This window comes from Parasteatoda tepidariorum, chromosome 4, assembly GCF_982258835.1.
Source record: "Parasteatoda tepidariorum strain Cologne lab strain chromosome 4, Ptep-v5.0, whole genome shotgun sequence".
NCBI lineage: Eukaryota > Metazoa > Arthropoda > Arachnida > Araneae > Theridiidae > Parasteatoda > Parasteatoda tepidariorum.
In genome coordinates, this window is record NC_141758.1 from 94034094 (window position 1) to 94060151 (window position 26058).

At 28.8% G+C, this 26058-nt stretch overlaps 2 protein-coding genes across 2 annotated transcripts in view; one reads left to right on the forward strand and one right to left on the reverse strand.

The window, feature by feature from the left end:
- LOC107436583 (protein lap4) overlaps nucleotides 1-14943 on the reverse strand; it is an 88543-nt gene extending 73600 nt beyond the window's left edge. The window contains exons 1-11 of the mRNA XM_016048347.4: nucleotides 14314-14943; nucleotides 11027-11144; nucleotides 10759-10837; nucleotides 8471-8560; nucleotides 8268-8388; nucleotides 7197-7271; nucleotides 5783-5956; nucleotides 4034-4323; nucleotides 3442-3508; nucleotides 2498-2603; nucleotides 1606-1730 (exon numbers count right to left, since the gene is read on the reverse strand). Coding sequence (XP_015903833.1) covers nucleotides 1606-1730; nucleotides 2498-2603; nucleotides 3442-3508; nucleotides 4034-4323; nucleotides 5783-5956; nucleotides 7197-7271; nucleotides 8268-8388; nucleotides 8471-8560; nucleotides 10759-10837; nucleotides 11027-11144; nucleotides 14314-14475 — 1407 coding nt within the window. The 5' untranslated portion in view covers nucleotides 14476-14943. The remainder of the gene's footprint in view (nucleotides 1-1605; nucleotides 1731-2497; nucleotides 2604-3441; nucleotides 3509-4033; nucleotides 4324-5782; nucleotides 5957-7196; nucleotides 7272-8267; nucleotides 8389-8470; nucleotides 8561-10758; nucleotides 10838-11026; nucleotides 11145-14313) is intronic.
- On the forward strand, nucleotides 14928-24928 carry LOC107436584 (uncharacterized). The gene is made up of 2 exons (XM_016048348.4): nucleotides 14928-15197; nucleotides 21010-24928. The coding sequence occupies exon 2, from the start codon at nucleotides 21045-21047 to the stop codon at nucleotides 24717-24719; it is 3675 nt and encodes a 1224-aa protein (XP_015903834.3). The 5' UTR covers nucleotides 14928-15197; nucleotides 21010-21044; the 3' UTR covers nucleotides 24720-24928.
- Nucleotides 24929-26058: the final 1130 nt, after the last annotated feature.

Sequence of the window (26058 nt, forward strand, 5' to 3'; positions counted from 1 at the left end):
AAAACCTGTTTTGTGTTATTTAAGTACCTCAAAAGGTCATTTTCAATTTAACGGATTTTCCATATAAAGAACTTATTATCGGGATTTAGTGACTTCATTAAATAGAGGTCCAACTGTAGTTTAGTATAGCCGAAATATCATCCTTAAATATCTCATGGATTGCGTTTTAAATGGTCACCACTTTTAAAAGACAAAAATAAAATTCCATGTATTTTCCCAGTTAGAAAGGAAAAAATTAAAAATTCCCAGCATTACTCCTGTTATTGTAAATGATTTTAAAATTCCCTGTATTTTCCTAGTTTTTCCTGCGGGGTGGCAACCCTGTAATGATACATTCTTTTCCTCATTTTCAAAAGCAAATTAACAACTCAGGATGCGTAGCGAAATCTCTCAACAAAAAATAAGCACCTTTTAAGTACTTTTTAAGCACTCAAAAAATATTTTTATGCACTATATACACAAACAAAATGCAAAATAATTTTCAGACTTTACATGATCATTATAAAATAATTAGTCTATAACAAAGAACTCTTTTCTTTATTATATCAGACATTATAAAATGATCAAGAGATTTTTCGGTTCAATATCAAAGCATGGAAAATGAAGCCTGAAATAGAGAATATCTTGCAAAATGCAGCAGAGTTGCTCACGAGAATGCAATAATTTCACCAAACCCATCTCATAATACATGGCGAAAATCAACATGGAAGAGAAAATCTCATTTTCGAAAAAGGAAAAATAAGCACTTTTTAAAATCACCCAATGTAAAAAGCACCTATAAGGGCTTTTAAAAAGCAAAAATAAGCACCTTTAAGTACATTTTAAAAAATCTACGCACCATGACAACTGCACCACTGTCAAATTGATGAAAGGTTTGAGTAACAATAGTCAAGGCATGTTACATACAATTGTGTATGAGTTTACTTTTATCTTCAATCACATTTATTATTCTACCAGAAAAAAATATTTACATATGAAAGAGATGCAAAGTATAAATTCTAGTTCTAATATTTTAAATAAAATATACAAAAATTTTTATTTATAAATGTGATTGATGATTTCTTGAAACTTCTGAACCTTGGATTTCCGGATCACGGTTAGCGAAAAAATCCTGAAATCCGGACTTTTTCCGGAACACAATCATCTCTGAAGAATCTTTTCATATTTTTTAAGATTAAAAATCAGTGAAACATGTTTTGTTAATGTGCGTTGAACTGATGAAAACAAATTTTTATAAGAATAATGCTATTTTTTTAAAAATTTATTCTAAAAGAATATTTTAAAATAACCAGAAGATTTGATGTTGATCAATTTAATGTTTTTACACAATTGGCAAACTGCCTAAACTTAAACCTGATCAATCAAAATGCATGCTCAGATTTAAAAAAAAAAAAAAAAAAATTAAGTTAATGAATACCAGTACCCCCATCATTATTTGCATCTATGATAAATAAAAAATATAGATACATAATAATAAAAAATATAACAAATGAAAGTGAGGAATTGATGAAATGCTAAATTTATATAATTTCTATAAAGTTCAAGCCAGGAAGTACAAATAAATCAATTCAATTTTAAACTTTAGTTTGCAATTACAATAATCACCTCCTTATCTTCTTTGTCTTCCAATTCTTTCTCATCTTCAACAAACTTAACAGAAGAAGTTCGATCAGCTTTTTGGTCCCAACTTAATCTGCTATCCTGCTCACCACTGTCTCTGAGCAAATTTTCTAAAGAGTACAAATAGTAGGTTATTAAAATACAATAGAATTACAGGATGATAAAAAAAGGGGGAAACAAATTTGCAGTTTTGCAAAGATTACTTGTTCATCAATCAGGCTCACAAAAACTTGCAAAAAAAATTAAAAATAACAAAAACACAAGATGAATGATAATTATCTGAGCCACTTTGACATACAAATAGAAACAAGATTTTGTTGTTCATACAAGGTGCTTTGGAAGTGACAAAAAAAATAAACAAACATTTGTAGTTTTTTTCATTAAAAATTTGCTGCTAGATTATTTATATAATCCTTAAGTAAACATGTTGCATTTATGTATTGGATAATTCATTTGATAACTTTAGTTAATTCTCTGCAACCAAAAACAATTTTAAAATAACAACCCAAAACAAATTTAATTTAAAAATTCTGACTAGATGTAAGTTCTACTCGAAGTTCAACAAATCGATCTTTAAAAAATCCCATTGAAATTTCAATCCCTTAAAACATAATTTCTCACTTAAAAGTCTATTTTTTAAAAGAAAAAATTACATTTATGAATATCTTGGCATTAACAAACCATTTTCTAACTAAGAATCTGGATAGTAGTACTTTATTTACGTTGGACTAGAGTGGCAAAAAAAGATATGTTGCTGCAAGTGATGATGATGATGGAAGTTACAATAAATAAAATTGATTTCCTATGTTGCATGTACAAAGTTGGTCAGATAATTACATTTTAGACACATGGCTAAATTCAGTAGATGGAGACATACCCATACTTTCTGGGTGATATTCTTGTTGGGGCAACAGAAAGCATGTCAGCACTTTTGTTCCTGTTCTTTCATTAACATCAGTTTGAAACTTTAACATGGGCTGTGACTGTCAAAACACAAAGGATAAATATTTAGTTTTTTTTTTAAGAAAAGGGAGTGAAAAAATGGAAAAAAAGAAGAAATGTAGTAAAATATTCTACCAACTAGAAAAGAGCTTCAAGCATCTGCAGGGTATTTGAAGTAACTAGAAATGTATTCTCACCAAGTTTCAAAACTGGTTACAAAATTGGTTAACAGGTGGCACTTTTAAATAAACCAATGATTGCAAAATAATGTCTGCTTGCAGCATTGAGTCTGAAGACAAAAAAGAATCAATGCCTTTGCAAATACTTCAACATAAATCAATAACAAGCAGTAGAATAACCTTTAATAGTTTTTCAGTCAGCAATACCATCTGTTGATGAATTTTGTAACTAATTTCAAATATTTGAGAGAAAACTCCTTCAATCCTTTTGGGGACTAAGTATTTTATATGCAAGCATGCCTCAGGCTTAATTTTAGAAAAAAAGAAAAAAATTGTTATTTATAAAATATGTACATAAAAGTAATTTCTCAATATAAGATTGTTTCAATTATTTCTTTCAGTTTTAATTCTCTTATTGTTTTTATTCCTAAGAAATATTATAGTTTTAAGAAAAGTCACATTAAAATTTTACCATGCCCAATTCTTATTTAACTACATCAATTATTAATTTCAATAATAAATGCCAGTTAAATTCAAGCTTTTAAACACTATTATGATCGAAAATTTCAAACTACTCCTATTTATATAAAAACTGCAAACTAAGTTACATTAATCACAATACAATATTTATATTAATAAATTTAGGTCACTTTAAGCATGCAAAAACTCTTTAGAAAATAATTAGAGGAAAAAAATTTACCTGATTTTCAGCTAACCAAAGAGCTTTCAAGTTTAAAGCAGTAATGGTTAATGGCAGATATTGCAATCTAAAAAAGGAAAATTATAGTCGATAAGAATTTGCAGAGGTACATTAAGTAGAATATAGCATAGTATGTATGTGTGTTAAGTACTTACTTAAATAACACATATTAGCATTGAAAATAACTAAATAAAATAATTAAGTAATCTCAACATTTTAATAAGTGCTGTTTCAAACCTTGTAAGTTTCAGAAAACTAGAGTTGACCATTTAACAAGCAAACAGCAATAGTTAACCCAAAACTGTCAGTATTAAAGTATGCTTATATTAAAAATTAAATAAGTACTTTTAAACTTATAGAAAAGGAAGGTGACAAATGCAAGAAAAAAATTTCAAGATACAGCTGCAACGCCAAGACTTGCACTAACTTTTTTTTAATATAAATATATACTGATTTTCAATTTTTTATCTATTTAAAGTTATTTGAGTGTTCGGAAAAAACCTCGGAAATTAATAAAACTTTGTGAAGAGCAGTTTCGGAATAGTCACCATCCATAGAGTGAAGTATAAAAATAACTGAAATCAATACTAACCGGTTCCCCGACACATCCAAGACATGTAATTCTTTTAACATTCCAGTTTCATCAGGTAAGAAATTTAATCTATTTTCTCGTAGGGATAGCACTCCTAACCTTGTCAGGTTTCCAATTTGGGAAGGTATTAGAGACAAACGATTTCTGTCCAGATTTAGGTTTGTTAGGTTAACTAAATTTCCAATTGATGAAGGTAGTTCTGATATAAGATTTTCAGTAAGTATCAATTCCTGGAGAGATTCACAGTTGCCTATTTCTGGAGTAAGTGAGAGCAGACGATTCTGATCAACCTAAAACAGATAGCAAAAAGTCAATAACAAGGGGGAAAAACAAATACTTAGTAAATATAGAATAAATAAATAGAAACAATATACACTACACAATTCTGGCGGCATAGCTCCAAGTCTTACTTTTTAGGACTCTAACAGATATTCAACATAATTTTGACTGGGGTCAGATAGCGTAGACAGCATATGAGCTGGTACCCATTTCATGAAACCTCAACATCACAACTAACAAGCGAGCTTTTAGTCACAACAGTATTAATGTCCTCATTGTAGAAAATAATTTAGTCAGCTGATACTACCAAACTAACACAGGGGTGATTGTGAGCCCAAGTCAAAATTCCGGAAAATTTCTTGAGTAAAAAAAAAAAGAAGTTTAAATCGAAAAATTAAAAAAACAATTTGTTGTTGTTGTTAATTTACGTCGCACTAGAGCTGCACAGTGGGCTATTGGGGACGGTCTGGGAAACATCCCGGAGGATGATCCGAAGACATGCCATCACAATTTTGATCCTCTGCGGAGGGGATGGCACCCCCCTTCGGTAGCCCGACGACCTGCGCGCGAAGTCGAGCACTTTACGGTAGCACAGTTTAACGAGGACCAATACCGCACACCCTCGGTCCCTACGCAGACTGATCCAAGTGGTCGCCCACCCGCACACTGACCGTAGCCAGTGATGCTTGACTTCGGTGATCTGCTGGGAACCGTGTCTTAACGATCAGTCCACTGCGGGACAAAAAAAAAAAAAAAACACTTAAGCAAGGTTTTTTCCTTTTCCTCAATATTTCTTAATTTACTTGAAATATATTTAAAATTTTACACATACCTATGATGACCTGGAGAAGTAATTGAAATTTACAAATATGTCTTTCTTTCTTGAGTTTATGATTATAATAACTATTTACTGATAAAAAAATTAATATTAATCTTGAATATAAGCTTGCAAAGTATCCCTCTGGCTCTCCCTTAGAAACAAATAAAATAAACTGTGTTTTTAAGTTCCACCTTTGAAAATTTGATTTCCGGAAGCTTTTGCTATCAATGATTTTTTGAAACGTCTGAACCTTCGATCTCCGGAAACTTCCGGATGACGGTTAGCGAAAAATACGGAAATCCGGATTTTTTCCGGATCACAATCAGCCCTGCTAACAGCCCCAGTTTTCTACCAGCGAAATAAGAGACCTTCATTGACTGCAGCACCAGAATGCGAAAAGGAACATGATAAAAACATTCCTATGCATTGACTTTATTAAATTTGCAAAATGAAAATTAAGTATTTAGACTAATCTTTAACAGACTATAAAAATGCATTTAAGCGAACTTATATATTCATGACTAAAAAATTTATGAATAAAAATATTTAAAAAAATAATAACACAACAGTGGTTGTTAAAAAAATCTTGACAACTCCCAAAATAGAGAGACATTGCTAAGATATCCAATTAACTTCTATGCATTACTGACCTTGAAGATGGTAAGTTTGGACAATTTTCCTATTCCATCCGGCAGAGATTCTAAATAATTTTGAGATAGATGCAAGTCGGTGAGATTTTCTAAGCCACCAATTTCTTCAGGTAAGTACTCCAGCTTATTTTCACTAACATCCAAACAGGCTAATTTTTTCAAATTTTCAATTTCCTGAAACAAGAATAAATGATTAAAAGAGATAGCATTTATTTCTCCTGTGGCTTGGAACATATTTATCTAAAAAATAATAATTTGTACTTGATTCTTCCCATCAATTTTTTTCCCATTCAAATTAAACTTACAAACTTACAGAGCAAAGAACATAAACTATAGAATTATGTTTCAAATGAATATGCTTAATTTTATTTACAAATATATACATTACAGAAAAAAATATTAGCATTATAATCAGAGTGAAGACTTGATATATTTGGAATATTATCCTTATAATATTATTAGTAATATTTGGAATAGTATTCTTTTAGTAATAGCATATTAAATATTCTCACACACGTTGTGAGAAAGCAGAAGTGTAACTGGATAAATTCGAAAATTAACTTTGAGGATAAACCAATTCTCAAACATATACTTTTACAAGCATGCAAAAACTTGTGACCAGTAGGTAAGGACACACTTACACACGTTTATTTTTAGTGTTCCTCTTGACAATTATAAATAAATTATGATTGACATTCTGCTTTTATGTGTTATATAAATTTTTATCTAGATTTTTATCTTTAATAATACAGACATACGGTATTAGCATTTTATCACACATCTAACACAGCTACGCACTTAGCCATGTTTGCGAGGGCGGGATTATTTAGTAACAATAGTCAGAATTTCATGTAATTTTAATCCTGATTAAACAGTATGGACCTATTTCAGACTGATGTCCAAGTTGTCTGTACCAGCTAAGAGCATAAAAAGGAAAAATACTCGGAATTTCTACACTGATTGTAACTTTAATGATTTAAGAGCCATCAAATAACAATTACTGGAAATATCACAAGTAACCGCTTTTCGAAAATTTATTTAACCCACTGGCGGTTAAGGAAATGGGCAAAATTGGGAGAATGTTTCTCCCCCACACACAGTTCCCCTATCAGTTAACATGGGAAAACCGGTTTTGCTATGCAGAGAAGACTGCAGGTTAAAATGCGATTTTTTACGTGCAGAACCGTCAGTGGGTTAATATGCCTTAACGACAGTAGTCATGAATAGTATAAAATATTTTCATTTAACACACTAATTTTTAATACCTAATAATTTTCCATGAAATACAAGAGAATTGTGTTACATGAAATTATTTAATTACAAGTAAATTATGTAACAGATGTAAATAATTAAAAAAATATATTTTACATACACATTTTTACGAAACATAAACACAAATAACAAATATACTAACTATTGGTAAGGTGTAAAGATCATTGCAATCCAGCCAAAGTTCTTGTAGACTAGAAAGCTGACCAATAAGAGCAGGCTAATGTAAGGAAGGGAAAAAAAGATATTTTAAAACAAATTTAAAAAAAAAATTGCTTAAAAATAAAATAGAAACTTAATTGTTGAGGTAATTAACACTACAAAATTTTATCAGTGATAGAATTGGTGAACGAATACCACTAGTTGATCCATTGTAGTTTTGCGAGAGGCAGGGAGACCTGTATTAAGATCACAATTGTAGGCACTCCAGTGTGTGATCGAGGCTGAGTAGTAACAGAGTGAGGAGATCAGTAATAAAACCTCGAATAGCAAGTCAACTGTTCACCGTATTCCATTCCTCAAACTGGGAGTGTTAAGATTGAGGCGGGCGTCTCTGTTGAGATAGGCGTGTTCAAATCATGTCCGGGTCACCAATGTGGGGAGAATAATACAGACAATGCCAACCGTCATCTATCAAAAGGTACCTCAAGATAGAATTCAGTTAAAATGTCTTATATACTAGTGAATGGGAATGTTATAATTGCAGTGGTAATTACGCCACAACCTTTTAATAATATTTTATTATTTTTTCGTATAATAAATAAATAAAAAAGGTAAATAAGAAAATTCAATAAAAATGCTTACTTAGAGCAAATTTTCATTACGAACTAAAAATTAATATACTATAATAGGTATTTCTAGACTAAATTTACGATGAAGTTACAAAGAAAATAATTTTTAAATCGAAGAAAAGTAAATTTGTTCCAGGAAAAAAAAAATTCAAATTCTATACTTTTAATATCATTTTATAATTTTCTCATGTAATAAATAAATAAAAAAAGGTAAATAAGAGAAATCAACAAAAGTGCTTGCTAACAACATATTTTTGATACAAACTAAAAATTAATATATAATAGATATTTCTAGATTAAATTTAGGATGAAATTAGAAAGAAATTAAATTTTAAAAATCAAAGATAAATAAATTTGCTTAGAAAAAAAAAAAAAAAAAAAAAACAATTTAAATTGCTCATTTCACAATAAAAAGAATAACTTACTAATTCTGATATTTCATTACTCCCCAAATCTAGCCTTTCTAGTTTTGTCAAATTAGAAAATGAGGGAGGTAGATTTCGAATACTATTTTCTCGAAGCTCAAGAGATTGAAGGTTTGATAAGCTGCAAATAGGAGAAAAGATGGAAGTTACGAAGAATAATACCGGTACAGATGATATTTTTGAAATAATTACATTTTACTTACTTTCCAAAGTCATTTGGTAGCCGAGAAATAGAAATATCATTTAACCCTAAAACTGTAAGATTTTTAAGCTGTACAAATCCAGCGGGCAATCTATGAAAGGAAAAAAAAAAGATATAAACAATTTTAATAAGGGAATTAAAAAAATTATCCATTATTTGCCAAAATAAAATAGACAACTCTTTTGATACAAAAAAATTGTTATTTGATATTCATTCTTCAATAACAACTTCAACTTAAAACTCAATGCATTTGCTTCCATTAAATAAATAAAAACTAATATAAGAATTAAAATTAGAGTAAAAATAGATTTAAACATTTCTTCAATTCTCTTCAGATATTGATCATATGTATATTTATTTATTCAATTATTAATACATTTGCAAATAATAATATATATTTTCACATAATTCAAAAAGACTTAATTTATTAAAAGTATAAAAAAGTATTTTTATACAACAAAAAAATATAATTTATAAAAAAAAATTATTCAGCAAGCTAAATACTTACTATTAATTACACCCCTAAGCAATGTACGAAATACACCTCTATATAGCAACATTCTAGTATGTTTTAATCAAGTATTTTTAGAATTGGCTGAGACAAAAATAATCGTAAGAGTTTGACTGCAGAGTGAATAAGTAATAAAATCCCTTTTTCGGTAAATAGGTAGTAAAAACTTTTTTTAAATTGCAAGTGTTAGTTTTGTAATTAATCAAGCTTAATGTATGCAAAAGTTGCAATGATTTTATTTCTTATAAAAAAAATACATATTAAAATACTAAAATCTTCTAGCTAATATTACCTTAATCAGAAAATAAATTTAAACTTTTGCATTTTATCATAGGCAAAGATAAATAAATATTCTAAGGAAATCAAAGTCTTTTATTAGTAAATTATGACACTTTAATAACTAAACACATTTCCCCTTCATAGACAGCAACATTTAATGTAGAACTTTAAAGGTCAGGGGATGTTCAAATATTATTTAAGAGTTTCTTTAATATTCTGTTGAATAAAATTTTTAATTCATTTTTTTTATTTTATAAAATACAGCTTTCTTACAATAATTTAAATAGAGTATTTATAGATCTTTTATTTTCAGAAAATAAGAATAATCCTTGGAAGTTTCTCTTTGTAAATAAACATTTTTGAAAGCTATTCTTTTTAGACTAATTGTGTTCTAGGAACAAAATACTACAATTCTTACCCTTTGAAATTATTTGTACCTGAAAGAGCCTGAAAAAAAATTTTTTTTAACCACAGAAAATGAATAACATCCTTGAATTTTTTCCCCTCAAATTAAAAATTTTTTTAAATTTATAAAGAGATTTTCAACAATAAAAAGAATTTTGAATAATAAACCTTAGATTGAGACTATATTCCCCTATCAACACATTAGAAATTTTTTTTTCCTTTCATGCATTTAAGTAATATTTGAACGGCCCCTCATTTGCAAGGTAGAAGAAGAATTATAAATCAATTTGCTTTAAAACACCAGCCTTTTCAGCAGCTCGCAATATTTCCTTAATTAATAGAAGGAATTTCTATTATTCAAAATTAAACACACATAAAAATGAGCATAAAACATCAAAAATTGAATTTATGACAAAATAGGAATTTAAAGAGAAAGAAAGAAGCGTGCAACTATCCAACGTTGAGTAGAATAAAAAAGACATTAAGAATACTTTTATAATTCTTTAACTGCAATCTAGAGAAAAATTTTTAATCATTTTTATCATCACCAATTTTCATAATAAATTATAGTTTTTTTTAAGAGTTTAAACTTTCAATAAGTTAAGTAATTATAAGTTTAAATAAATAATTCAAAATGGAGTCAAAAAGCTCTATTCTCTTGGTTGAGCCACTGCTTCATTTTCTACTTTGAAACAATGTGCGTCAGAAATAATTATAAGACATGAATATAAATTAAATAAATTAATCTAATAATATAAGATATACTTATACTAATATATACTTATACTTACATATACTCAGATAAAATACGTTTTTAAAAAAAAAAGTCAGGTGATTATTAATGTGACTTAAAAGATTTTTAAATCTCTCAATTGTTTCATTAAGAAGCATATTACATAAATTCATGCCTAGATCAGTAAAATAAAAATTATATAAATTGCTTAAAAGAATTTGATAATTACAAAAATAAATAACAAATTTTATAAAAATAGTACTATTTTATTATCCTCAAAATAATTTAAATATTAGAAAAATTAGAATTTTATCTGTTTTTACAAAACCATGGTAAAGATGCATCATATTTTAATTCTTACTTTGTTAGAGGATTGCTACTAATGTCAGCATTTTGCAAAGATTTTAAAAACTTGATATTTTCAGGGATGTCAGAAATATCTGCAAATGAAAAAAGCAAAATTAATCTTAGTAAGATAATTACAATCAAAATTTATTTGATATGCACATTAATCAAGAAACTTTAATTGAAATATATATTTTTGAGAATGCTAAACAGTCTATTTCATAAATCTCATTTGATAAGATATGTATATTTTAGATAAAAACAAAAATAAAGATAATACTTACCATTTTTACTAATATCTAGTTCAACTAAATTTACCAAGCTTGCAATATCAGAAGGCAATAAACAGATTTCATTATCACTCAAGCTCAATCTTCGCAATTTTATTAGACGAAACAAACCCTGAAAAAAATAATAAATAAATTTAGTACAATAATTTAACTATACAGGAACATCATAAAAAAATTAAGCAGCTAATTAAGGACTTCCAATCTTGGCTATTTTAAAAATATCTTGTCTATCAACTATTTATAAAATAATAATTTAGTATTCCGTAACCAATTATATTTTTCTAAAGTAATTTATTGCCTTATAAAAAAATCAGTCATCAAATGTTAATATAAACTATTAATATGATTAAGCTTTAAATTATAACAATAACTATTAAAATCAAAAATAAAATTTTAAAAAAATAACATTTTTAGCCCTAAATGGACTTATTCCACTTTCAATGAGAAATGCATACAATGGTAAATCAAGTTCATATTTTAATGCACATTGGCTTTACTAAAATTGATTTTTTAATATAAAAACACACTGTTAATACATAAATAAGTCACTTCATTAATCATAATATTTAAGTATTCACCTACATAGTGACATTTTATGTTTTGACAACATATTAATTTTGTAGAGATTCTTTAATTAATTTATTTTAGATTATTTTAAAAACGAGTAAATTAATAGAATAATACATATACAATTGATTAGAAAAGGAAACAAACCAATTAATAAGACTTGGAAATAAATAATAAACAAAATCAGACTTGATAGGTTTCCAGTGACAAAACATGGCCAAGTCTGGGCAGTGACCTACGATAAACTTATTAAAAAAAATCACACAAGGGGACAACTCCAAGCCTAGGCAAATGTCTAAAAGAATTTTTTTTTGAAAATTTCCAAGTTCTAAACCTATTTGACACTATAACCCTATTTGAAACCTATTTAAAATTCTATCTCTTACTTTAACAACAAATCATGTTCCATTGAATGTATGATTATAAATGTAAAATAAAATATCGAAATAAAATAACGAAAAGTGAGTACATCTCTTTTTCAAAAACAAATATTTAATAGTGAATGAATTCATTTATTATGCTTTGTAAGACCAGAACTTATTGTGTAATAACCTATAATTTACCTAGCTTGTAAACAGAATTGCTTACTAATTTTCATGATATAAAATTAAATGCAAACTCAAACAAAAAACTTAACTGCTTATTAAAAACAATTCTACCATTTATAATTGGTAAATTTGTTCTTACACATAATTATACCAGTAGAGATAATTTTTATTGACACTAACAAGGGAAACTAGGGAAGTGTGACTCGCCAATTTTGAAATAAACTAGTGGGATGCATGCCTTATGAGGAACAATTTTAGGGGGCAACATTCGTTTCGGCCCATAGAAGGTCCTGTGAGAGATAAAAAATAATTCAATATATGGAAAAATCGGTATTTTATTACTATAATGCAGACTATTAGTTATCGTAATTGTCTCATAATCCAATTAATTTGTAATTAATTGGATAATTAATTATTTTTTAATTAATAAATTAATCAGAAATTATTAATTAATTAATTGATTTGCAATTACACACTCCAATTAATTTGGAAAGTTTTTTGAAGAAAAAAATTTAAAAAATTTGATGTCAATTTTTTTTTTTTAAATTAACCTAACAGGTTTTTCTGAAAAACTGCAGATACATAAAATTTTCAAAATTAATTTTAACAATTAATATGCATTATATAGTACGTGAAAGTAAATAATTATCCAATTAATTACAAATTAATTGGAGTATGAGACAATTACAATAACTAATAGTCTGCATTGAAGTAATGAAATAGTGATTTTTCCATATATTGAATTATTTTTTATCTCTCATAGGACCTTCTATGGGCCAAAACGAATGCTGCCCCCTAAAATTATTCCTCATAAGGTATACATCCCATTAGTTTATTTCAAAATTGGCGAGTCACACTTCCCTAGTTTCCCTTGTAAGTTCCATTAATTGATCAGTTTTTCTCAATTTCAACAGTGACATTTCCACACCAAGAAAATTATACTGACCAAAATTAAAACAGTTTGCGAAAAATCATGTACCTTTGACAACATTTAAGTCAATAGAGGTAATCCCTACGAACAACAAACCTCCATTAATGACAATTTTATTGTGGAAAAGAGAGTGGTCGCTTCAGAGAGGTATCAACTATAATTTTTTTCCTTTACAAAAACATGGTCTTATATTCATTGACACATTCACTGAAACACAGCTTCAACCAGACTCTAGTTAGACTTTGCTTCAGGATATTATGAAATTTTTCAAAAAAATTCAAAACTCCCTTATATTTTCAATATGATGCCTAGAGCATCCCGAATGTTCAATTGTCAGCTGTAAAATCTGATAATAAAATTAAACGTTGTACTTTATTTAAGCCACATTGGAGCTGCAAAATGGGCTAATGAGTAGTAGAATAATGAAAATTGTCAAATTTTTTGGAGTTAGACGATTTCATCACCTCTAATTTTCCAGTGATCAAGGTTACAACGCCATTCCTATCGAGAAAGGATGGTTCAGTGTAGAATGGTGTAGTTTAAAGATTAGTTACGCAACTAAAGGTTTTTCTTTCAAGATATTTTCTTTTCAACATATCCTAGTTTATAAATGAAACAGTAAATATTGGGTATTAAATATCTACAACATACAAATTAACAAGTAATAAAACTTTTATATTAAAATTGTACTTAAACACAATTTCACGGCTTTTAACAGATTAAATATATAGTGAAAACAATAAAAAATTGCTAACTACCCCATTGTCAAATCACTATAATAATAATAAAGATATAAAGCACTAATTGTATTCAACAGATAAGAATATTATCAGATAAGAATGAAAATGTATAGCATATTTTTACAGAGTCAAAAATAAATTATTAGTCTAAGAATTAATGTTGTTTACAAAAGAGATCCAATAGTTTAAATGGATAAAAATGTTGTAACTAGTTAAATCATTTCAACTATACAAAAAATAACAAAAATCTAAAAGAAACAATCAAATTAAGATCACGACGGGACAGAAATCTCTTTTTTTTAAACCGCTCTTAGGATATAAAATTGGATCACGATTCATGCTGGGCCCGTCACGTCTTGTCAAATAACATATAACCCTTTAGGCTTAGTCACGACAAATTGTAAACAAAGTGGGCGTCGGCTTTGCAATCCTTAATATACCAAAAATTTTGATACACAATAATCTTCAGTTTAAATACATAATAATAGCAATAACCTTTGGTAGATCTCGAATGTGGTTTGAATCTAGCAAGAGCTCTTCTAATGTCCTGGGATAACGTAAAACATCATCAGGTACGTTTGCCAAACTACAGTGTCTCTTGTCGATGCATTCAACTTGGCGATTGCAACCTCGAAATAATGGAATACAGCGAAACATTTTCAATAGTTTAGTTTACTTCTCATTGTGAGTTTAGAGAAGTTGTTTACACATCAAATTGTGCAAAGCTTAAACAAAACTGACACTACCCCGATGTGATTCCCTAAATGTCTGCCGCATTTGAACACGAAAATTTACTATGATTACGTCACTAGCTACGATACTGATTAAGATTATCTTTAGTTGGTAGTTATTAAATCACAGGTACAAAAATCACAAGTACGAATATTAACGTATAAGCAAATGCTTAATAATAAGGTTTTATGTTTTGTAATTATCTATGAAAATATTACGGGATATTATATTGATTTAATGGCGAGATCAGTACACTTCTATTGTCAGAAATCAACAGAAAAATGCATATTTTTAACATGCAATCGATTTTAATAACAGATATTCTCTAAATATCACTCTTTGGTAACTGGTATCATTCTCCTTGGGCGGAAATCCATGAAATGTCCCTTGTCTAAGGTGGAGTTGAGGGGTATTTTTTTAACTGAAATGAATTTGTTGATGAACCAAAATTGAAAAGTTGAAGAAATTGTTTATTAATTTTCTCACTGTTTTTATTGAAGTGGCGGAAATTTGAAGTTTTGTAATCGCAAATCCGTACTTTTATTAGTTTAGTGTGATTTGTTTAAGATGAGAATACATTATACAAGTCTACTAAATGCGATGTAAAGCTTCCAAAGTGGCTTCTTGCATCTGTTTTCTCGTCTGCTGTAAGTTTATGATATAAAATCTGCCGATGTTTAGATTTTACCATAAAAAAAACTTTAAATGGGTTCTTATTCCATCTTTGTATGAAATATAATTCACATACCTTCTTATTATATCTGTAATAATTTGTTATTTTAATGTATTTGAATGTTTTCGGCGTTCTTAAATATCGTGGATTCGTTATATTCTCACATTGTATGTTAAAGGTTAAATACCGAACAATGTAAGAAGTCACATTACTACTATAATCTGTATGTGATACATTAGATGCAACATAATGAAAGTAATCTAAGTTTAATTCTTTAAACAAGCAGTTTTTTTTTCTTTCATGAATGGTCATATTGCAGTTTAATAAATTTAAAGATAGTTAGATGAGTTTTATTGCGTAATGTACTTTCCTTTTTTTTTACCAAACCTCTGAAAGCTCTTTATTTGTATAGTTTTTAGTGAAATTGTTCTATCCTGCTATTAGGTAATGTATGAGTGAGAATAATCGCCAAGTCTTGGTAACATCCGGGCAGCGGCCCGCTAAAAACTGAAGAAAAACATCACAGAAAGAGACCAAATCGAAATGTGTAACTCACCCACGGGCAAACATCTACATGTTGTTTTTTTACAAATTCGCAAGTTGAAAGGGGTGATTTCCACATCCTGATCTTTGGTACAATAATTGCCAAATCTTGGCAACTTCCGGACAGTAGCCCGCGAGAAACTTAAAAAAAACATCACAGTAAGGGACCAACTCAAAATGTATAACTCTTAGCCACCATTGTACAAGCATCTACATGTTTTTTTTTTTTTTTAATTTGCAAGTTTAAAATCTATTTGGCACCTTGGCAATACAAAAATATCCCCGATTTAAACACCTATTAACACAGTTAAACTGTGAAGATATTTCCATATCATTAGTATGATTGCCAGGAGATTTTTCTATGTCAGTATCTACCAAAATAATTGCCAAGTTTTTAAGACAGCCAAGCAGTAGAAGGGAAGAAACTAAAAAAATATCATGGAAAGGGACAAACTCGTCACCCTCAGGCAAACTTCAACATGTATTTTCTAAAAGTTTAAAATCTTTTCCACCTTGGCGATAATTCTATCGCAGATCACACAATATGGATAGCTACGTAGCATCTTCTCATGTGCTACTGATTGTAAGTTGCTAAAACTTAGTGATTATATTAGCACAGATATTAATGTGGAGATCTTTCCATTCATCACAATTAAGATTAATTGTGGTGAGATCACATCACTAGAGTAAATAACAAGTGAATTTCTAGCATCTTCCTGAAACAATAACATTTAAAGTATTTAAATTATATTTTACTATCATAATTATGATGACAGACACAAATACGCATATTCCAGAAAATCAAACAACTTGTGAATGTTTTAGCAATTATTTCAGGCATATTTTCATATCGGTACCTGTTCATGTGAACTGCCTTCACTAAGGTACCAAAGAGTTTTTGTGCTGATGAAAATGTACATGCTCAGTTGTTTGCGAAAGAGCCAAAACAGATTTGTCTCCTTCTATAATGTTGGTTAAATTTCTGTTATACCGACACCTAAAAATAGCCCAATTTTGACAGTAATCTGATAGGGGTACGTGATTATTTTTAAAAGAAAGTATCACACACATTCGAAAGGTATAATTCTGAGCAAGCATATTTTTGATTGAAATTACAATTTGCTGTGTTGGCATCTATAAGTACTAATATGGAAGTTATGATTTTTCGAAGCTCTTTCACCAAGAAAAATAAAACCACGGTTTAAATCTTCTTGAAGCAAAGCTATAATTTTAAGCCATCTTGCCGTAAAGAATAATCTGGTTTTTAGTATTCAAAAATTGCCAATTTGGTAAAAATTTTCCACCCAGATAAAAACTATCAATGTCAAATGCCTTATTTTTATTTATTTTTTTTAAATTTTTATGGGCTCAATTATGCAGCATTGTTGTAAGTTTTTAAATATTAAAAAATTAGTCCTCAAATCCTCTTTTTTTTCTTCTTAAAACTGGTTTCTCACCACAAAAAAAAAAGTTTTCAAAATTTATGGACAGGATGCTGGCTAAACTTGATCTTACAACTGTTGCAATCTCACACTAGTTTTGAAAGTAGCGTATTATTGGCACAAAAAAGCTTTATTTCATGTGACTACAAAACCTTAAGATAAAACCTTTCGTAGAATTTTTTATTACTTATAGTTTCTTCCGAATCAAGAGTTCTTTCCAGATCTGATTTCCTCCAAAGTGTACCATCTATTTTGTTGCAGGTGCTAAAACGAATGTATCACCCTGTGAAAAGTGTTATAAAAATAACTTATATTTAATATAGTGTCAGAAGTTTTTTTTTTAAAAAAAACATTGCTATTTTCACACTTTTTATTTTTGTTTCATACAAAATTTTAAAATCTCTTTATCTAAGGGTAGCTTTGAGTAATTAAACTCAGCTGTAATTAATTATAAAAATTGATATGTTTTATTGAAATCTATATTCCTTGTTTGAAAATTTTATTCTTTTTACGATACGTTAGTTCCGTTAGGTAGTTTAAAATTATAACAGCTCGGCTATCATTTTTGCAGTTTTCTGAAAGCATATTATTTATCAAAAAGTGTTGTAAGATTTTTGGTATTAATGATTAAGAGATTATTCTTGGGACAATATATTCTTCTTGATCTTTTCATTTCCCTATTTGAAAATATTTTTCTAGCTAATATTTATATAATTAATAGCTTTTGCATGTAAATGATATATCTCAAAATCAAAATAGATGTGCCAAGAAAAACAATAAATTTAAACAAATAATAAATTTCATCTTTTAATTTAAAATTTTTTTAATACATTTAAGATTTTTTTTCCAGATAACATAGCTACATATACAATAATTAAAATGAAAGAAAAACTATTCTTGAAATTTGTGCTCCATTGAAACAGGGTTTGCGAAAATCATGATTTTAAAATAAAATCAGATTTTTTTAATCTTGTATCCCATTTAATTTTGTATCTAACCAAGCAGGTGCATTTTTTTTAAAACCTAATTTCAATGATAAAGCTTGATTAATTATTCTAAAATGGCGTGTAGGGAACCAGCCAAAAATTTTACATAAGCGATTGATCCCATCTATTCACTCCAAATTTGTTTCAGAATTTTTAACACTTTTGAATAATATAAAATAAAAAAAATTCAATAAAATTTTCCAAAAAAATTTTTTTTGTGAGTTTAAATTGGAGGTCATATAGTTATTTACAACTTTTAGAAAATGTAAGCAAATTTTATATGATAGAAATTTGTTAACACAAATTTTAAAATTATTCCTTTGCACAGTTTATTTAAAATGTTTTTAATTCAATTAACAAATAATTACAGAATTTTTAAAAATGACCTTCTGAGTGGTTATTTTCAAAAAAGATTTTCTGTAATGTTAAGCTGTATTTAAATTAGCGAAATACTACTTAAATTTAAAATATGAATAATATTCTGAATCACAATGTTTAAACAATATTAAATTTCCAGGTAGAGAGATATTCTGTTTGAGAGTTTAATAAGTAAATAATGATGTTTTGATAAACCTAACAGAAAAGCATCTCAATAAAAAAACAAAAAATTTTATAATGTTGCGAAACACACTTTCAAATTATTTAAATTTTTTTATTTGTTACAAAGTAAATGTTACAGTTGCTAAGTCAGTGTATTATCCGGGTGATTCCTCTGGTAAAAAGTTGAAAATAAAAATATTCTTGTGGTCCTTCCTTTGTCCTCCTATACCAAATAAATATGATGCAACATGAATATTTTTTATTTTTACTTCAAATTTTAAAAAAAAAAACTCTAACTGTAATTGATTTTGTACTACTCTGTATTCAGTGAGAACTGATATTTAAATTAAACAAATAGCACTAATCTGACTGGTGCTGAATATGAGAACAATCGCTAACTTAGAAAAGAACTGTCAGAAATTGATAAAGATAAGCAGCTAACCTTTGTGCGTACTTCTGCCATCAATTCTTCTTGAACAGAGTATTGAGTAGCCGACATGTATTGATGCTTTATTATTTTCCAAATAATTTAATGTTAAATACAAAATCTGCAAGTTAGTGGGATATAAAAAAAAAAATTGAAGCATTATTAATTGGTCAGGAATCTGTTTCCTTAAGCTGATTTAGAAATTATAATGTTAGTAAAGACTGAACTACAGCGTTTGTGAAATTAGGTTTTGCCCAGGCGTTGATGCCACGTAATTTTGATTCAGTGTAGCTAAAAAAAATTATCACATTAATAACTTCGGATCTAATGATCGAAGCTTTATGTTTCAAGAGTCAATCAATCAACATCAGGTTAACTTTTGATCTAGTGATCAGATCTTTACTTTGTAGGGTTTAAAGGGGGATTTTAAGTGTACAAATTTATTATGTAAGGCGATACTTGAAGTTTAAAAAAAAGACTTGGTTTACTTTTTCTGTATAAACATACATCCCCCCCCATGAATTCAGATTTATGACTCACAAAATAACGGTCTGCCGTTAGAAATGAGTTTAGTCCCTATTTCCGAGGTACGAACTAAAAGATTTTTAATCTGAACCTTAGATACATAAGTTTACTTAGTGAAGCCCATCCTACCTGGAATAAACTTTAAACAAAGGTTAAATTTTGCGACCTCACCAATAGACCTTTGATGTCTAAACAACGAAATCTGACATTTTTAGTGATTATTTAGTGAATTATGCTTAAAATTTTTATTACTAACCTGCATAAAAGAATTAAAATTATACCTTGTAAGTTTTAAATTTTTTAGACTTAATACCTGAACAAAATGCTTGTTTAAAAGTAATAAAATTAAGAAAAGTTTTATCAAGTCAGCTTTGGGCTCAGAATTTGATAACTCAGAAGCAATTTGATCGATTTTGATCAAGTCTTTTATTTTGCGTTATAAAATTACATCTTTTATATTATGTAAAAATTTGCATACCCTACAATTAAAGAGAATTTATAAAATAATGAAAAATAAAAAAAATTATTATTAAAAGTTATTTTTTGCATCTTTAGGTAAACGAACTTTATAAATACGTATAAAAATTCAATTCCCTTAAAAACTTCTAGAGATATAACAAAATACGCAAGAAGTAAAATTAGCTTTAAGAGGTTTGCTCTTCTGTCCAAACTATTGGGACATGTTGCAAATGACAGCCATATCTAGAATATGTGGAAATATATAGCAATAACTGCCTTAAAGTGGTTGAAAAATAACTAAAATTTATGGTTCAATGTTTTTCACATTTCTTATTTTTTTAAAGAAATTTTATTTTATATTTTTTCGTTGAGTTGCTCCTGAAGTTGTGCATTCTTAACTTATAGTTTTTTTGGAATTGTTGAATGTCTGTCACAATTTACTTTATTATTGAAAAAATATAATCATTAATATTTAGCATTAAATTGTAAAGCTATCCATGTTTTGATTAAAAAAAAAAGTTGCCCCTCTCCCCTTTTTGAGGCATTAGTGATTTTTTTTTTAGGTCTTTTAAAGTACATATATATTAAAAATATATATGTATATGCATTTTTACTAAAGTAAATTTAGATTGTTATAAATAATTATTGATTGATTATATTTCATTGAAAATTCATCTGATAGAAATATAAAAACATGAATATAAAGAAGTTACAAATTTATAAAAAAATGATATTTAAAAAAAAAAATGTAAAATGGAGTACTATTTACTGTTTTTAACCAATACCCAATAAATAGATCATTTTTTCTAACATCTTCATTTCATATTTTTTAAACTATATTAATTACATTTTTTATTGTTTTAGGAACAAAATTAAAAAGTATAAAGCTGAGCCATAGTATGGATTTTAAGAAGATTGCAAGTTCTGAACGAAAATGCAATAGCTGTGGATTTGTGACATTTTCTTTACGTGTCTTATATCGACATAAGCACAGGTGTCAAGGTAAACTACAAGGATCCCCCCAGAAATGTGGCTATTGCAAACGCAAGTTCATTTTCCCTTTCATTCGAAGACAACATCTAAAGACCTGTGTAAAGCGAACTAAGAAAATTTCTAGACTATTATCAAAGAAGAAAAAGAATAAATTAACAAACGGCTTTGTTACAAATGAAACATCTAAGGATAACAAGCCTTCAACTATTGTGTGCCCTATTTGTATGAAATTTTTTAACTCAAGGACACTTTATGCTGAGCATGAAGAAAAAGGAAATTGCGGTCCACAAATAGAATTGGAAAAGAAATCTGCTTCTGCGAGAAAATCTTTTCAGAGAACTCCATCTCAGTACAAGAAACGTAAATATTCGAGTGATTCGACTGATAGTGACAGTTCCTTAGTTTCAGACGATCTGTTATCTGATATTGTTGAGCGTAATAGAAAGTTTTTAAAATCTAGCCGTGGATACTCGTGTATACGTTGCAAGAAAACATACCCTGCCAAAGTGATTCTTTTAAAACATTTGGATTCGAATTACAAATGTGCTTTAGCTCATTTTGAACAAGATTTTTTTCAAAAGAAATTTGCTAAAGCTAGAAAATCTGTCCGCCACGTTGTTGCTCGAAAATCATTCTCACGTTCATATCGTAATTCACACCAGTTAAACAGATCATCACCTAATTTTGGGGCATCAGCTAGAAAAAGTTTATCGAATTCAATTCATAAACAGCAGTTTAAATGGCTTAGTGTTAAACAAAGTTCAGTAAAAACTGCAAATCAGTGTCCTGTATGTCATGAAAAATTTCCAGATCCATTCACTTTTTACCATCATCAGAAAAAGTATCATCACTGGGGAAAAGCTACTAAAACCATTAATCTTAGTTGCAAATGCCCATTTTGTCATAAAGAGTTTTTCAGTGTCCGTGCTCGTAATGCTCATCTACGTAACCATGCTGATCAGACAGACCAAAAAATTGAAGCATTTTTGAAGAGTACAACATGTGATCTTTGTTCTCAAGTATTTGTGTCAGAAGCTTTGAAATTGCAACATTTAAAGATTGAACATTCTAAAAAACAAAATTCTACAATTGTTACAGATTCTACTGATATTCTGATAAACGATGGTTCGAAATATGTTTCTTTACCTTTAGCTATAAAGCAACAGCTCAAGCAGTATCCTAATGAATGTCCTGTTTGTGCTGAAGAGTTTTCGTCACCAACTCTACGTAATAATCATTTTGAAGAAATTCATCTGAATTCTGATATAGCCTGCCAGTTCTGTCCTATCAAATGTAGCCATGAAGAACTTGTTGATGACCATATGAAAAAATTTCATTATGATCAGTTTAAGTATGAGTGCTTTGTGTGTAAGGACAAATTTCCGTCAGTGTCTCATGTGGTTGCACATGTTAAAAAGCTGCATCCTGCTCATGATCCTAAGAATAAACAGCAAAGTGCAATTAAATCTTTTAATCAACAAAACTCGAGAGCATTTGAAACTGCTCAGAGAAAGGAGTCACAAGAGAAGGATCAGGGTTATTTTTGTGATATTTGCAGTTTAACGTTCCCGAAATTGCAACTTCTTAGAAGACACGAACAATCAAAGGAACACTGCGACACTTTGGTAAAGAATTTGGATGCTGTGCATGAATCTTTATCTAACCTTCCTCCCTCTCCTTCCCCAGTATTGCCTAAATCAGTCGCAACACCACAAAATATTTCTTGTTCAGAGTGTTATGAAGAGTTTACTACCTTAAAGGATTTTGTTCCTCATCGATTGAGCCATTTTGGTGAGAAGGAAAAGTACATGGAAATCAATGAAGATAACACGTACACTTGTGAAATATGTGGTGATGTATCTGATAGCCATTCTAAGGTGCAAATTCATTTATTTTGGCATCTTCAAATTGAGTCTTCATCAAAGGAAAGAAAGACTCCTGCTGTTTCGAAAAGTAATTCTGCAATGAGTGGTAGATCAAGTAGCCAACATGTGGCGAAAAAGTCATTTGGTAAACAGACTCGAGAAACACACCAAGAAGTTGTTATTGGGGGTGTGAAAAAGCATCTTTTTACTTGTGATTCATGTAAAATTGGGTTTACAGATCAAACCCATTATAATTTGCATGTTCGCAGATTTTGTAGAATGAAAAATAATCCATTATTAAATAAGTCTAGTGAGGTGGTTATTACGGAACCTTCGAAATCAAGTAGTGCCTTGTCAAGTTCAAAAATTAATAAATCTGAAACAAGGGAAAATGTTAGTGTGGAAATCATGCTGTGTCATCAATGCTGTAGCATTTTTAACAAATCTATTAAAAATGTTCATGATGAACTCTGTTCTAAGTGCAAAAGAAGTCATTTAGAACCTTCTGCGAATGTTATTGGCTTCAAAACTTCTATAAAACTTAAAAAGGCAGTTGCAGCTTGCCTGAAGTGTGATTTTTTGTTTTCGACATCACAAAAGTTTGTTGAGCATATGATTTCCATCCATGGTCTTCGTGAAGAAAAAGAAAATCTTGTGCATAACAAAAATGAAATTCTCGATGATAAAGAAAGGGAAATTCTTCAGAATGAGGAAAAAGAAATTCTGGTGGATGATGAAAAAGAAGTTATTGTGAAAGATGAAAAACAAACTTTCCTAGACAAGGAAGAAACAGAAATTCCTGCGAATGAAGAAAATGAAATTACCATAAATGATGAAAATGAAATTTCCATAAACGATGAAAACACCCTGGTCTTAGGAGGAGATTTTGTAATTCACTGTACCACTTGCAATTTCATTTTCTTTGCTACGGACACACTTAGTGAGCATGAAAAGACATGCACTAAATTCTCTTACAGTAATTCTAGACTTGAGAATTACACTCCTGAGTTTAAAGCTGCTTTAGAGGAAAATGGGATTGTTTCAAGTTGTCTTAACTGTGACTTGGCATTTAACAATGCTCAAGATTTAACCGAGCATTTAGAGTTTCACCAGAAAGATTCTATATCAACGGAACAGGGTAGTTCAGAGGTCATGGTTCTCAATGAGTCTTCTATTCAAGATGAAAAGATGGACACTAATGACACGGTTTCTGAAAATACTTCAGTTCCGGCCCCCGAGGTACTAAAAAGTACCCAAGCGTCTGACAGTGTTTCGGACATGCTGCCTAATGCACAAATTGACTCTTTAGTTAACAATAAAGACGTTTCATTAGTTCCTGTCAATGCACCATCTGACTCTTTGCCAAGTAAAAAGGCTGATGATATTGATGGTTTAAGAAAGAACTTTTCTCAGTTACTTTCTATCCTGGTTGCTGATCCTGATTTGATGCAACAGTTAGGATATGGAGAACTCTTAGTTGATGAAGTTCTTATAAATGTTTTGCAAACTATGGAGCAAACGCCTGTTTTAAAGGATGAAAAGACTACGGATTTAGAATGTCTGCGCAAAAACATTCTTATTTTATTAGACTTTTGCTTGGAAGACCAGATAATGGCTCTTATTAAAGAGGGCAAAACGTCAACTGATGACATAGTTGTTGAAGCTCTAAAAATATTTGGTGGGGAATCAAGTATGTCTATAGTAGCTTTAGAGTAAAATTACTATACCATTCAATGCATTTGTATTATGTTTTCATTCATAATTGTCACATGCATTTTATTTACTTCAACAGTTATTATCATACTTTTAAGATGTATTTTTGAATACTTTTGTTCTATTAATTTCTCTTTGACTAACCTTTTGTGGTTAAATTATAATACTTATAAAAATTGTATATTATATATCAATAAAACTTGATTTGTTGATTTAAGCATTTATTCTTTGGAACTCATACATCATTTGAAATCATTGCTGGTCTGATTCAACTGGTCTTGATTCACTACAAAATAATCCTCAGCCAAGTTCAGATGGGCTTACTTATTCTTCAGTATCTTAAAATAGTATTTAAATATAAATGTCATTTTTGTTCATGTATTTTTTAGTTATTACATTATAATTGATTTTTAAATTACAATAATAATTCAAGCAAAAGATATTGATAAAAACAAAATGTATAAACAGTAGTTATAATTAAGAGTTAGATTTTAAAGTAATTCTTCTCAACTATACAGTTTTGTACAAACTTGTGACGTTTATTTTTATAGACTAATTCTAAAAGATCAATTACAGAATCCTGTGTAGTTAATTAAGCAAAAATCAAGTTGAAAATTTTTCGTGGTGACTATTGAAATAAAATTAGTTAATCGTCAATTTCCATCTCCTATTTTTAATGAAATGATATATGAATGTCCGTGATTTATGTTTTTCAACAGATCAGCTTCAAAAACATTGTTCTTGTTAACGGCTCTTTTACTGACTGCAAGGTGCCATTTTTTTTTTAATTTTTAGAGATAATTAAATAATAAAAATCTTAACTTTTTGAACTAATATTATTTGGAAAATGAAAATTGTTATGATTATCCGTTATGTTTGAAAAGACACTTCGGGCACAAAACGCTTAAAATACTAATAGGTTTAGTTCTCTCCCCCTTTTAAATCTATGTAATGTGTGTAGAGTAAAAAAGATAAATACTAGAGATTAAAAAAAATAGTCACTGAGCAGTTAGTATGAAACAATAGTTAGTAAAACTGCCACTAATATACCTTTCTCCCACTATGTTTGATTGATTTATGTGTATAAGATACTATATTAATCTTAAATGCTCTTCTGTCTCGTAATTTACTTTTTTTCTTGCATCTCATAAGACTAGATTTCTCAAGGGATTAGAAAAACCTGTCTCTAAAAATTCACTATGAATTTCGGGGATATTAAGTGATTATTAATGATGGCACACATTTTAACTGTTTTGTTTAAATCTATTATTAGGCAATGAAACTTTTAATTCGATATGATTAATAATATAAAACTTATCCAATATTATTTTCTATTAAATGC

What these genes read in the sequence shown, in the direction of transcription:
- LOC107436584 (XM_016048348.4), top strand. Translation starts at nt 21,045, where the DNA reads ATGGATTTTAAGAAGATTGCAAGTTCTGAACGAAAATGCAATAGCTGT.